At 45.5% G+C, this 12,753-nt stretch overlaps 1 protein-coding gene across 2 annotated transcripts; it reads right to left on the minus strand.

Moving 5' to 3' along the window:
- Positions 1-638: 638 nt before the first annotated feature.
- Positions 639-12,224, minus strand: slc16a9a (solute carrier family 16 member 9a). Of its 2 annotated transcripts, none has more exons than XM_048269078.1 (6): positions 11,439-12,224; positions 10,393-10,631; positions 6,887-7,030; positions 4,980-5,075; positions 3,077-4,012; positions 639-2,905 (listed from the first exon to the last, which is right to left on the minus strand). In XM_048269078.1, exons 2-6 carry the CDS (start codon positions 10,595-10,597, stop codon positions 2,703-2,705), a joined length of 1,584 nt encoding a protein of 527 aa, XP_048125035.1. In that variant the 5' UTR covers positions 10,598-10,631; positions 11,439-12,224; the 3' UTR covers positions 639-2,702. The 2 variants fall into 2 exon arrangements, with proteins under 2 accessions (XP_048125035.1, XP_048125034.1); XM_048269077.1 differs by lacking the exon at positions 11,439-12,224 and adding an exon at positions 10,811-11,375.
- Between the last annotated feature and the right edge of the window lie 529 nt (positions 12,225-12,753).

Consider the following 12,753-nt stretch of genomic DNA (forward strand, 5'->3'; position numbering starts at 1 on the left):
TGTTATAGTTATTGTTATCGTTATAGTTATCACTATAGTTATCGTTATAGCTATCGCTATAGTTATAGTTATCACTATAGTTATAGTTATTGCTATAGTTATAGTTATCGCTATAGTTATCGTTATAGTTATCGTTATCGCTATAGTTATCGTTATAGTTATCGTTAACGCTATAGTTATCGTTTTCGTTTCTGTTAACACATAAACATTTACATACACACATAAAGACACACACACAGCTAGCCACACCCTTGTGAGACCTACAAGATTACCCTTTGTTGACCTATCGTCCTCAGTGTTTCCTGTTGAGATGGATTATTCAATGTTTATCATATTCATCTTTCTTGCCACACACACACATACACACGAACAACTACACACACACACACACACAGAAACACACACACACACACAAGCCTGAAATGTCAATATGTTCATTTTAGTGCCATTATTGTGGAAGCTGTCATGTTGATTTAATCAGTCAGACAGAGCAGTCTTGTTTTCCCAGCACAGACTATTTTGTCTATTATATCTGTTCTATGATATATCTGTTTTATGATTTTTGTGTTCTATGATTTATGTGTTCTGTGATGTGTGCTGTGCCTGACTTAGCATCAGAAAGTTAGGCAAGCCATACATTTGTATCAATTCATATTTTATTATTGAATCATGCTTATATATAAAATAAAAATAACTGAACATAGCAAACATAAATATTGTAACACTGACACTACGAAATAAAGAAGGTTAAAATACAAATCATTTAAAAATAAGACAGCATATGAAAACAGCATTGCTGTGTTTTGGGTCTCACATTTACAATCTTCACCCTGTAAATAAAAACAAAAATGAAAATAAAAAATAAAAACAATAAAAATAATAAAAACAAAAACAATCACGTCGGGGAGTATCCATTACCATGACAACACTCTCCCAGAGTATCCCAGAGTGGTGGCTTTGGTAAACACAAACATGTCATGTGATCACCCAGAAGACTACAAACATGTCATGTGATCACCCAGAAGACTACAACTGCTTGACAGCTTCCTTCTAGTAACACAGGTCGAGCAAGGCAGCGGTGTGAAGCGTCACTAAATCATTACCATGACAACACTCTCTTGTGTCGAAACAACACAACAAAAAGATCATATTCTACTACTGTGCATTTCAATTAACTACTTCAGTGCATAATAATAAAAAACAAACACAAAACCTCTGGACATATTCTGACATAGTTGAGGAATTATTTTAAAAAAAACAACAACATATAAAACAGCATTTTCGAGGGCTAAATTGCAAGGAGAGTGCATCTCCCTTCTTCTTCATCTTTGTTGTATTGTACAACGTACATTATTTAGTGTATGATCCCTAACAGAAACATAGGGAGGGACATAGTCTGAAGTCGCATGTGGAGACTGCAAAGAGACGAATGAAAAGTTAATTTGCAAAAGCAGATAAGCAATTTAATGCATTTTCCTGAATGATTTCTTTTTATTAATTGTGAATTTGATCATCAATCAAACAGCAATTGGGTTGTTTTGAGTGGATTTATTTAGAATTAAATCAAAACAACCAACTGCAGTAAGCAATTTAATGCATTTTCCTGAATGATTTCTTTTTATTAATTGTGAATTTGATCATCAATCAAACAGCAATTGGGTTGTTTTGAGTGGATTTATTTAGAATTAAATCAAAACAACCAACTGCAGTTTTGATTGATACTATATGGAATGCACAATAAAAAAAAAAAGTAATGTTTTCGAAAAATACACCGAGATATCTGTTTTTGCAAATTAACTCTTCTCATACAAATTAACAAGTCAGGTTCACCTAATCAGGCAGTCCGAGAATGTACTATGACCAAGAGGCCTACCCTAGGCCCCTATGGCTTTGGCATTACACGGAGCAGGAGGCAGGAGACGAGAGGCAAAAGCGAGAGTGTGTCTAGACAGAAAGGCATTAGAGGTGAATGTCGAAAAAGGAATTGTGCGTCTTCAGGAGAAGGTGAAGGAGAGGTAAGTTTAAGTGCATTCCCTCCACAACTCCAACTGGCTGCTGTCGTCCCCCGCTTGACAGGTGTCCTCCTGGGGAACGTGAAGTTGGATATTCACTTGGTTTCGACTATATGACACAGTGTACAGAGGGTCTACAGTTTACACACAGGTGAGGTGCTTATTGTCGTTCCAAACAGTCTGTAATGTCACCTACTACTACAGACTTCTCTTTTTTGCATCGTGCTTGGTAAGTTCTATCAAAAAGCAAATAACCATTTCACAGATTACGTGAAATGGTTAACAATTACCACGTCTATTCGGTAAACACAATCTATATTAGTAGTAAGTTTTCATCAAAAAAATAAAAATTTCTTTTTTTTAATCCAAGCCTCCTAAAATGAGGCCATAATCAAGTCTGCAGAAGATAAAGGAAAACATTTGTCTTCGTTTCTCTCAAAGTAGAGCAATCTGGAGTAGAAAAAAAAATACATTCAAAGAGATAGAAAGGCTATTCATTGTGAGAGCAGTTGCTTAAGGTTCGTGTGAAAACTGGCACCAGAGTTAAAGTGACCCTATGGGTTTGATTATGTTGAAATCTGTAGGAGACTGGCCGAGAGGGACAGTTCTTTCTTGGCACGGGCAGGGGTGAGCGAGGGGGGGTGGGGGTGGGGGACAAGAGTGGCTCGGGTGTATGGGATGCGATGCCCATTACACAATGGAGGAGTCTCCGTTGCATTGGGGCGCCGGCTCCTCTTCTGATTGGCTGGCTGGTTGATTGGCAGATTGCCTGGCCTCTCTAGTATCCCAGCAGGGCAGTGTGGCCATGAACAGGAAGAGCCCGCCCAGAATCACGCAACTCCCGCTGAAGTAGAAGGCCAGGTCGTATGACTGGGTCCAGTCGAAAAACCATCCTGCGGGAGAGAGCAAGGGAAGATATTTAGGGTGATGTCATAATGTGTGAATTATGACCTATAAGCTCTGACCTCATTTCCCTGGCAGCAGCAACAACAACAACAACAACAAACCCTTTTACAAAAACAAACAAACTTGTGTGCATGTGCATGTGTGTGTTTTAAGCGTACCGACGACAGGGGGCCCCAGCACCACGCCAAACCCTCCAAAGCACATGAGGATGCCATGGGCCTGACTCAGCCGGTCCAGCCCCACGATCTTGGTGGTAATGTAGGGGGTGAGTGACCAGTTCCCTGAGAAGATGCCCACCATGGCGGACAGCACCTGCAGCCCCACGTAGCTGTGGCATACGGGGATGAGCAGCAGCGCGATGCCAGCGCCCAGCAGCGTGAAAGCGTACAGATACACGCTGTTGATCCACGGCAGGTCGGCCAGGACGCCCAGGAGCAGCTTGCCGGCGCCGGTGGTGATGGCGACGATGGAGACCAGCGGGATGTCACTGACGCTGTCGATGAGGCCCTCGCTGATGGCCACGTCCTCCATGAAGAGCACGGGCGGGAAGGCGCCCAGCGCGAACAGGAACATGGCCACGCAGAGCGTGGCGAAGACGCGGCCGTGCAGGATCTCCGCCGTCTCGTGCATGTACTTCCCGTAGGGGCGCAGCTTGCGCTTGACGACGCGCGCCACGGCCGCGCACGACAGGATCCCGCCGATGCCGCCGCGCGACCGCTCGGCCTCGGCCTCGTAGTCCAGCACCACCTTGGTGTCCATGGCCATGAGGAGCTCCTTGGTGACTTCGACGGCGGCGCTCTTCTCGGCCGAGCCGGATGTGGTCTGAAGGTCGCTGCTGGCGAGGACGGCCTTCTCGGAGGGGGGCACGATGAGCGTGGTGGGCTTCTCGTAGAGCGGCGGCTCCTCCTCGTGCTGTTTCAGCACTGCCCGCTGCTTCAGGTAGTAGCCCGGCAGGTACAGCGGCCTCATGGGGCCCGCGCACGCCATCAGGTTCAGCGAGAGGGCGCCGATGATGAGCAGGCAGCCGTCCAGGCCGTAGTGGGCGATCAGCTCGTTCTGCAGCGTGGCGTACAGGAAGCCGCCCACGCTCGTGCCTGAGGTGAGCGGGAACAGGAGGGAGAGAGGAGGGGTTAAAACACAAGCACCAAAGGATTGGACAGGAAACTGGCAGTGTGTTTGGAACATCTACTCAGGCTACGTTTACACTCGGCCGGCTATTTTCATAAACGGACATTTCACCCTCTCCGTTTTCAAAAATAACATCGTGCACACCTGTCAGTTTTCAGAAAAGTTTTCCTTTACACTAACCCGGGTATATGCCTTCAAGAGCATGCCAAACCTGTACGTGGCAGTGTAACGAGAAGCTCAAGCCCATGTTAGCCAATCAGAATCTCGAAAATATCAACAACAGCAACAAATCACTTCCTCTTTCTCTTTTGAACTGACTAAAAATCTCTGCCTCTTCACAAAAATCTCCGTTTGTACCTCTTTAGACGCAAACGAACAAACAGAGTTTTCCTAAAAAAATGATCAGCCCGGAGTCTTTAAAAACTCTGTTTGCGAGGGGATAAAACCTCCGTTTGCGTCTAAATGACAGGGTCAAACGCAGAACAACATCACCCGTTGCATTGTTTTTGTTGTCGTCTAAACAGGGCCTCATTCACACCATAGTCAGTGCACTATATATAAACTGTGGTACTATATAATGCCTAACTATAATATAGATATAGTCACTCTAGTGTACTTTGTAGTAAATGAGTGGATGATCCACACGCAGGACTCATTAGGACAAGGACAAAGAGCTAAACAAATTGTGTGTAGTTTTTCCAGTTTAAATTGTGTGTCAATGTGTGACCTCATTGAGTGTTTGGTCGAGGAAGAGTTAAAACATTCTTTGGTGGCACTGCACGTGCATGTCCATGTGAGTGTGTCACTATGATGTTCATCATCGGACGAAAATACAAAGACGCCTTGTCAGGCATTTACCAAGATCCAGTGTATTCTAGCTGTGCACTAGAAGAACACACACAAACACACACACAAATGTTTTTTTTTGTGTACCTGTGGTGACAATGCCCAGAGCAAGACCACGTCTCTTGTCAAAATATTGACAGGTGATGGTAAGGGAAGCAGCATAAACGAGGCCAGCGCCCAGACCTGTAAGACAAAACAGAACAGACTCGCCTTAATAGACCTTCAGCCATGCCCTATCATATTACATGTGTGTGTGTTACAATTGCTGCTTTAGACGTGTCTGTGTGTGTGTGTTTGTGTGTGTGTGTGTGTGTGTGTGTGTGTATATGTTTGTGTGTTTGTGTGTGTGTACAGTATGTGTGTGTGTGTGTGTGTGTGTGTGTTTTGTTTGTTGTGCAGGGATGGGGGAGGATATACTCAGGTCAGACTTAGCTGCATCAGAACAGATCACTTGTTGGTGTTATATCTGATTCCTAAATCATTTCTGACCTTCACACTCATCTGTTGCTTTGGCAGCCAGAATACAAAAATCAGGAACGAGGACGAGGAAGCTAATCTAAGGAGGACAGGTGCACGTGAACACACACACACACACACACACACACACACACACACACACACACACACACACACACACACACACTGGAAGCTAATCTAAGGAGGCCAGGTGCACGTGCTGTCTTTATAAGGCGTTAATATTATCAGTCTACACTTTAAATACACTTTAAATGGCCCGTGTTCAGTGCCACCACCCTCACCCCTACCCCCACCTTCACACTGTTGCAGAGGGCAAGCCTCTGTATCCGGTTTCCTTCTGTGCGTGTGTGTGTGTGTTCTGGGCACATCCAGAAACATAAGAATGCTGAGTGGACGCACAAGTTACTGCAGCACCCATTACACAACACACGTCACACACACAGACACACACATACACACATACACACACACATGCACCTCTCCAAACATCTAAATCTGAACACGGAACAGATGTAAAAGATCTATATCTAAACAGTGTGTGTGTGTGTGTGTGTGGTCATTTTGGTACACTCATGCTAACATGACGGGTCTGAAATGCTGAAGGTCAACTGATCCTTCTCTATTTCAGGAGCAGGAATAAGCAGACCAATAGCAGCCTGCTGCCCCCACTTCAGCCTACATGTGACTAAGCAGCTTTGTTTAGTGCGGGAGGAGACGTCTGAGGAAGAACATTCCTCAGATTCCTGTTCACACTGCCCAGGCCAGACTTGTCCGTTTGGCGCCTATCTCCTCAATAATAACACAGACATCATCCTCTCTCCCAAAACACTGTCACAGGCTCTCAGAGAGAGAAAGGGGGGGGTCTGCGATTTGCACACAAGGATAGATCCTGAGCTCGAACAAAACTACTATAAGTGTTTTTATACTTGGCCAACATTTGAGGCAAACACGCTGTCTTGTTAACTTTGTAAAGTGACTTTGAGTCTGAGAAAGGCGCTATAAATAAAACATATTAATATTATTATTATTATTATGATTATTGTATCTTTTAAATGTATTTGTGTAAACATTTAAGACTCTTAAATGTTAAGGGTGATGGTGCTGTTTGTTGTGGAGAATCATCTTCTTGGACCATTTGTGTGTGTGTGTGTGTGTGTGTGTGTGTGTGTGTGTGTGTGTGTTCATAAACATTAGCAGATGAAATCAACTCAAATCAAATTAACAACTACTTAAAATCGCTTTTGTTTGCTGATTTGAGTTCACCTCTACCAACTACATTCCCCAGAGTGCCTCACTCTAACAAAGAGTTTGTGTTTGTAAGTCTGCCTACTTCTTTTCCCAATGTCCCTCACTCTCACACAAAGTGTGTGTGACCCTAGCCAGTGTTCCTCTCTCCCTCACTGCCTACCTTTGGCGTGATTGAGAGTGTGTGCGGTAAGCCTTCGGCGCGTCGCTAAAAGAGCGCGTCCGCTCCGCTCTGAGCATGTACGTGTGCAGGCGGGAGTGTGGAGTCGTACCGACTACGACCCCGTAGGAGAAGATGAGGAAGGAGATGCTGGGGGCGAAGGCACTCAGCATCATGCCTCCCGCCACCATCACACCACTGAAGATGGTCACGGGACGGGCGCCAAAGTTCTCCACGCACGCACTGCAGACGGGACCTGTGCAGAGGGAGAGATGGAGAGAGAGAGAGAGAGAGAGAGAGAACAGAGAGAAGAGATAGAAGTATACAGGGAGAAATGAGGAAAGATAGAGTGAGAGAGAGAAGGAAATGGAGAAATGATGTAAGGGGAGAGAGAGGGGGAGACAGACATATGGGGGAGGAGAGGCAGAGAGGGAGATTTGACATTAAGGTGTCTTTCTGGGACATATGAGACATTCATGTGATCACTTCAAAGAGTTCAAAGGGTGCCATGTTCTGTACACACACACACACACACACACACACACACACACGCACATGCACATGAAGGGGGACAAACCATTAAATGACCATCCAAATAAATATATCAACACTAACCAACACGCAACAGCACAACAACGGATCCAGGAAAACAACTGAACTTGTAAACACATACACACACACACATGTGTGTGTGTGTGTGTGTGTGCTTAAAACGGTCTGTGTGTGTGTGTGTGTGTGTGTGTGTGTGTATGTGTACTTAAAACGGTCTGTGTATGTGTGTGTGTGTGTGTGTTTGTGTGTCCATTCACATCTCTCTCTCTCCCTCCCGCTCTCCCTCCCTCTCTCTCTCTCTCTCTCTCTCTCTCCCTTCCTCCCCCCCTCTCTCTCTAAAGTCATCAGAGAAGGACACTTTGTTCCAGTTCTCCCCTCGTTAGTCAGTGCAGGTGTAAACATGTGTTGGGGCATGGGGCAGGACAGGGGGTGAGCATCTTGTTACACTGAGACCCAGAGCAGGAATGCCCCCGACGCTGGGCAGCTGGGCCGACCACCAATGACCCCTGTCACCTCACTAACAAACCCAACAACAAACTGTATTAATATGCTCATGCGTGTGTGTTTGTGTGTGTGTGTGTGTGTGTGTGTGGGGGTCTGTGTGTGTGAGTTAGAGCAAAAGAGAGAGAGAGAGAGAATGAGAAAAGGAGAGAAAAGAAAGGTCAAAGGCAGATGGTCGTAACGTCTGACAGAAAGGCTGCCAACTAGACAGACAACATGTGGGTCTTGTCAGGTCTTGCCAGGTCCTGAAGTGGACTGGACGTCACAGGCGCTGCCCTGGCAGCGAGGAGAAGGTGGCCTGCTTGGCACTGTCCAGACAGGGCTGGATTCTCTTGCACTGCGTGTGTGTCAGTGCCAGGTCAGGAGCAGAGCCATGTGCATGTCTCACCACCTCGTAGCGTACACGTTGTGTCACATGCCCTTTTTTAGACACATAGCCCTCTCTATGCGACTCTCGGCTAAGTGGTCAGGGAGATGGCAATGTTTACTTAAGGTGAAAATAAGATCTGGGTCAAAACTAGCTGGATAAAAGTAGTGTGTGTGTATGTGTGTGTGAGTGTGAGGCTGTCTGTGTGTGTGTGTGTGTGTGTGTGTGTGTGTGTGTGTAGTGGTGTATATAGAGAACTGCCCAGTCATGTCTTTGTCTCTTACCCTGGCCTATTTGGAGAAGCGACAGTATGAAGGCATGTCGGTAGTGCGTTGATAAACAAACCCAGCCCCACAGACTCTCTCTCTCTCACACACACACACACACACACACACACAGACAGCCATAAACAGTCAGTTGTGTCCGGAAATGTGGAACACATTATGTGATCTGCTGTAAATGTGGAAAGTGGAACAGTTCTCTGACTGACATTTTCCACCTCCCTCCAAGGCACTGGCCAGCATCATCCCACAGAAACCCTGTCTGGACACTGTTCTCCAGGTGACCTTCTTCAGGTCTCCAAAGGCATATGGTGTGTGTGTGTGCGTGTGTGTGTGTGTGTGTGTGTGTGTGTGTGTGTGTGTGTGTGTGTGTCTGAACTTCAGATGTGGCATCATCATGGCACTGGCCAGCATCATCCCCACAGAAACCCTGTCTGGACACTGTTCACACCACCTCTACTAATGTGCCCTGACTAAAGAGCCTTTACTCACATGGCAAAGCCTGTGTTGCTGAGTCTGCCTGCTCTCCTCCCTCTGAATCTCTCACACTGTTTGTAATTGACTAAACGTGCAGAAAGCCTTGTAACACTTGCATAAACTTTTAAAGTTTAAAGTTTTTGCTCTTCCTTGTCTTTGTTACCTATTGTCTCTCTTTCCTTCTCTCCCTGTCTCTTGCAATTCATCTCTCTCTATCTCTCAATTCATCACTCTATATCTTGTTCTACATCCATCTCTCTCTCACACACACACACACACTCTCTCTCTCTCTCACACACACACACACACACACTCTCTCTTCCTGATTGCCCCCCACTCCAACAGTCCCCACTACGGCTCTCCCATTGCTACCTGATGCCATTTCGCAGACTCGGGCAGAACCAGATATCCTCTGTATATGGTCTACTGTACATGTCTACTTCATCAGTGCAGAACTCTGACTGTGGCTGTTTTCTTATCTGACTCCAGATAAACACTGATGTAGTGTCAGTGATCCTATCTCTCCACTCCACTTCACCTGGTCATGCATCTTAACTGATAAGAACTACCTTAAGTTCTCCAGGTGACCTTCTTCAGGTCTCCAAAGGCATAAGGTGTGTGTGTGTGTGTGTGTGTGTGTGTGTGTGTGTGAGAGAGTCTGTCTGTGTGTGTGTGTGTGTACACACACACACACACACACACACACACACACACACACACAGACTCTCTCTCACACACACACACACACACACACACACACACACAGTCTTTGACAGAGGTCCTGATAAAGAGCTGACTTACATTTCAGATTTTATAACTGTCAGCATATCCGTTTATGATGTGTTCTGCTCTGAGCCGGTTTGCATCATAAATATGCATTTCTTCCCTCAGTCCTCCAACTCCAGTACAGCTGCCAATGAACCGTCTGCACTCTTACCATAGAATTTCATATGGAGAGATGCCTTGTTATGTCTATGGTATACTCGCAGGCTGTAAGGAGAGAAGCTGACCCTGTGGCCCATATGGCCCAGATCTAGCCCAAATCTGGCCCGAGTGCATACTACCTGTGGTGACTAAAGAACTGACCAGCTGTGAAGATTTCACTTCAGGTCATTATGCATCAGAGAGCCGATTGAAGCAACACATTAAAATTCATTATTCAGTATGTGATTAACCAACTGAATTCCATCATAAATTAATGATGGTTTTATACAAGTCCAGTGTGTCCAAACTGTGATGACATCAAGTGATAAAAGGAATTAAGCACAAAATACAGCCCCTGAATTATTAAACGCTTTAGCTGTAGTAGCATACAGATGCAAGGAAACAGGAAAACAGGCAAACAACAATCCAATCACTCACTCACTCACTCACTAACTCTCTCTCTCTCACACACACACACACACACATCCACAATGCACACACAGATTTCCTACTCACTCGTGAGCAGTGCGACTCCTGACACCATGGAACCGACCCAGGCGGTCATCCCTTTCCCCTCCTGGTAGGTGCTCAGCCACTCAGGGTACAACACCCCAACCGACTGCGGCGAGCCAAAGGCCAGGAACTGCGCCATGAAGGTGCTGGCCACAATCACCCATCCCCAACCTCCATCCAGGGCCTTCTCTGCTGTAACACCACCCATACTTCTTACACTGAGTTGGTCTTGAGGAGGGGATCTGAAGGGAGAGAGGGAGAGAGAGAGAGAGAAGTGAAAGATTTAACAACGGTAACATTTTGTATAAAACATACTTGAAAGTGAAGAAGCTCCGCATGGTTCCAAACGGAGAACCGGAGAGGTGAAGATGTCACATTATAATTGTGTAATCTTCTTAAAAATGCATTCTTAGACACTTACAAAAAATCGGGACAACGGAAGAGGTTAAGATGGAAAAGTGAGGGATGTTAAAAGAGTTGTTGTCCGTCCCTCACGATTGTGCGTGCCTGGCAGAGCAGGCAGGTTTCACGCCTTCAGGCTCTTTGGAGATGTCTCGCGCTTTCCATCGCGGGCTGCCTGGTTTTGAATGCTGCCGTGAAGACCACACCTCGAAGGAGGAGGAGAGCTGTCGTCTCGTGGGATCAAACTACCTTCCTCCATCGCCCTTTATAGAGTATGCGCTCTCGCAGCGCTTTTGTTTTGTTTTGGGACAGCGGGGTGCGCTTTGAGCAACTACCGCTGTTTCCAATTGGAGAGACATGAATAATGTCTACCCATGGAAAGAGTCGCTCCTGCTACAGTTGCCTCAGCATCCGTGCGATCATACGCTGGCTGCAGAAGTCTTGTCAGACTGATGCATAAAGCACAGCGCTGGCAAGACAACAGCGATGCAAACAAGTCTGGACCAAGACTTTACACAGTCACCAATTAAACTCTTATGTGTCCTTGAAATGATTATCTTGATTAGATGCATTATCACTTCGCTTAGTCGTTTCACTAGCTACAAAAGCATAAAGAAAATAAATAATGAACGTGCTATTGCACTTACCTCAAAATGATCTGTAGGCACCTGTGCAGATAAATGCGTGCATCGAATGCAATGAGTTGCCATTAACGTTATCTGGCCACACTGACGGAGGAATGAAAACTACCAACATAAATATCATTGCTCGGCATTACATCGAGTCCCCGGGTGTTCCTGCTATTATTAGGATGCCGTGCTGTCTTCGGGATGCTTTGAACCCTCGCATCCGCTCAGCGCAGAATCGCCGGTAGGAATATAAACCGGTTCAAAGCTGTTTTCACTGGTCCGGGTGGTGCGCAACTCACACACACCAAGGGAAGTGCCCATCCTGCTGACACGCGCACACACACAGCATAACCGCGCGGCTAGTCGACAGTGGAAACTATGTGCAGATAGACGTAACGGGGAAATAGTTTACCTCTGGTCGGGCTACCCTGTGCCTTTGCCAGTTCTGAAGGGTTTTGAGGTAAGTCGTGAGAGACATATATGCATATTGTGTGCGAATAAACACTCACCATTTACAAAATTAAAATTTGGGATACTGAAGTGATCCCCAACATGCCTATTGCGCCTTAAGTCTTGTTAACGAAGTTAATTTTCACATGAACAAGGTGACATCTAGTAAATTGCATGTTGGGGAAATTGTAGCACAAATTAAACGCAGCATCTGGGAAAATAGATACTTTGTTTTCATAATGATTGGAACTTGACAGATACATTGTTAATGCGAAAACTGCTCCTGCCTGAACCGGTTTTTCGATAATAACAACCGGGAGATGTATTAGACCAGCTCCGCCACATGGGTGCTGGGAACGGGGAACGGGCAACGGGAGTGTCGGCAGAGCGAGGTCACATGAACTCCCCTCTTGGAGGATTATGTTACCCCCACAGTCATGACGCACAGTAATGAGACGGACAAAAACATATACCACTAGGCAAAATATCATCGGCTTTGCAGGGTTAATATAATGAACTCAGTTAACCCTAAAATGTGACTTTTTTTGTATTTGTTAGGTTAAATATTTCCATTGATGAAAAAGTAGGAGGTAGCTTCCTTGTATGTTCCAAATAAATGAAGTAAACAATTCATAAACAGTGAGCTACATATAGCTGCATTTCGATCTATAAATACCATTTATAACGCATATGAGGGTTGTCCTCTACAGTTTGACATCAAACCTGAAATAGCAAACAGGACACATTGGGAGACAGAATTAAACAACCGGTTGATTACGACCCAAACTTCCCCTTATCCGCTTACCCCCACATCCTTGTCTAGTTCATCTCATTCTGTCAGTGTAATTCAAATGTTCCAGCAAACATTTACACACACACACAC

Source organism: Alosa alosa, chromosome 18, assembly GCF_017589495.1.
Source record: "Alosa alosa isolate M-15738 ecotype Scorff River chromosome 18, AALO_Geno_1.1, whole genome shotgun sequence".
Classification (NCBI taxonomy): Eukaryota; Metazoa; Chordata; class Actinopteri; order Clupeiformes; family Clupeidae; genus Alosa; species Alosa alosa.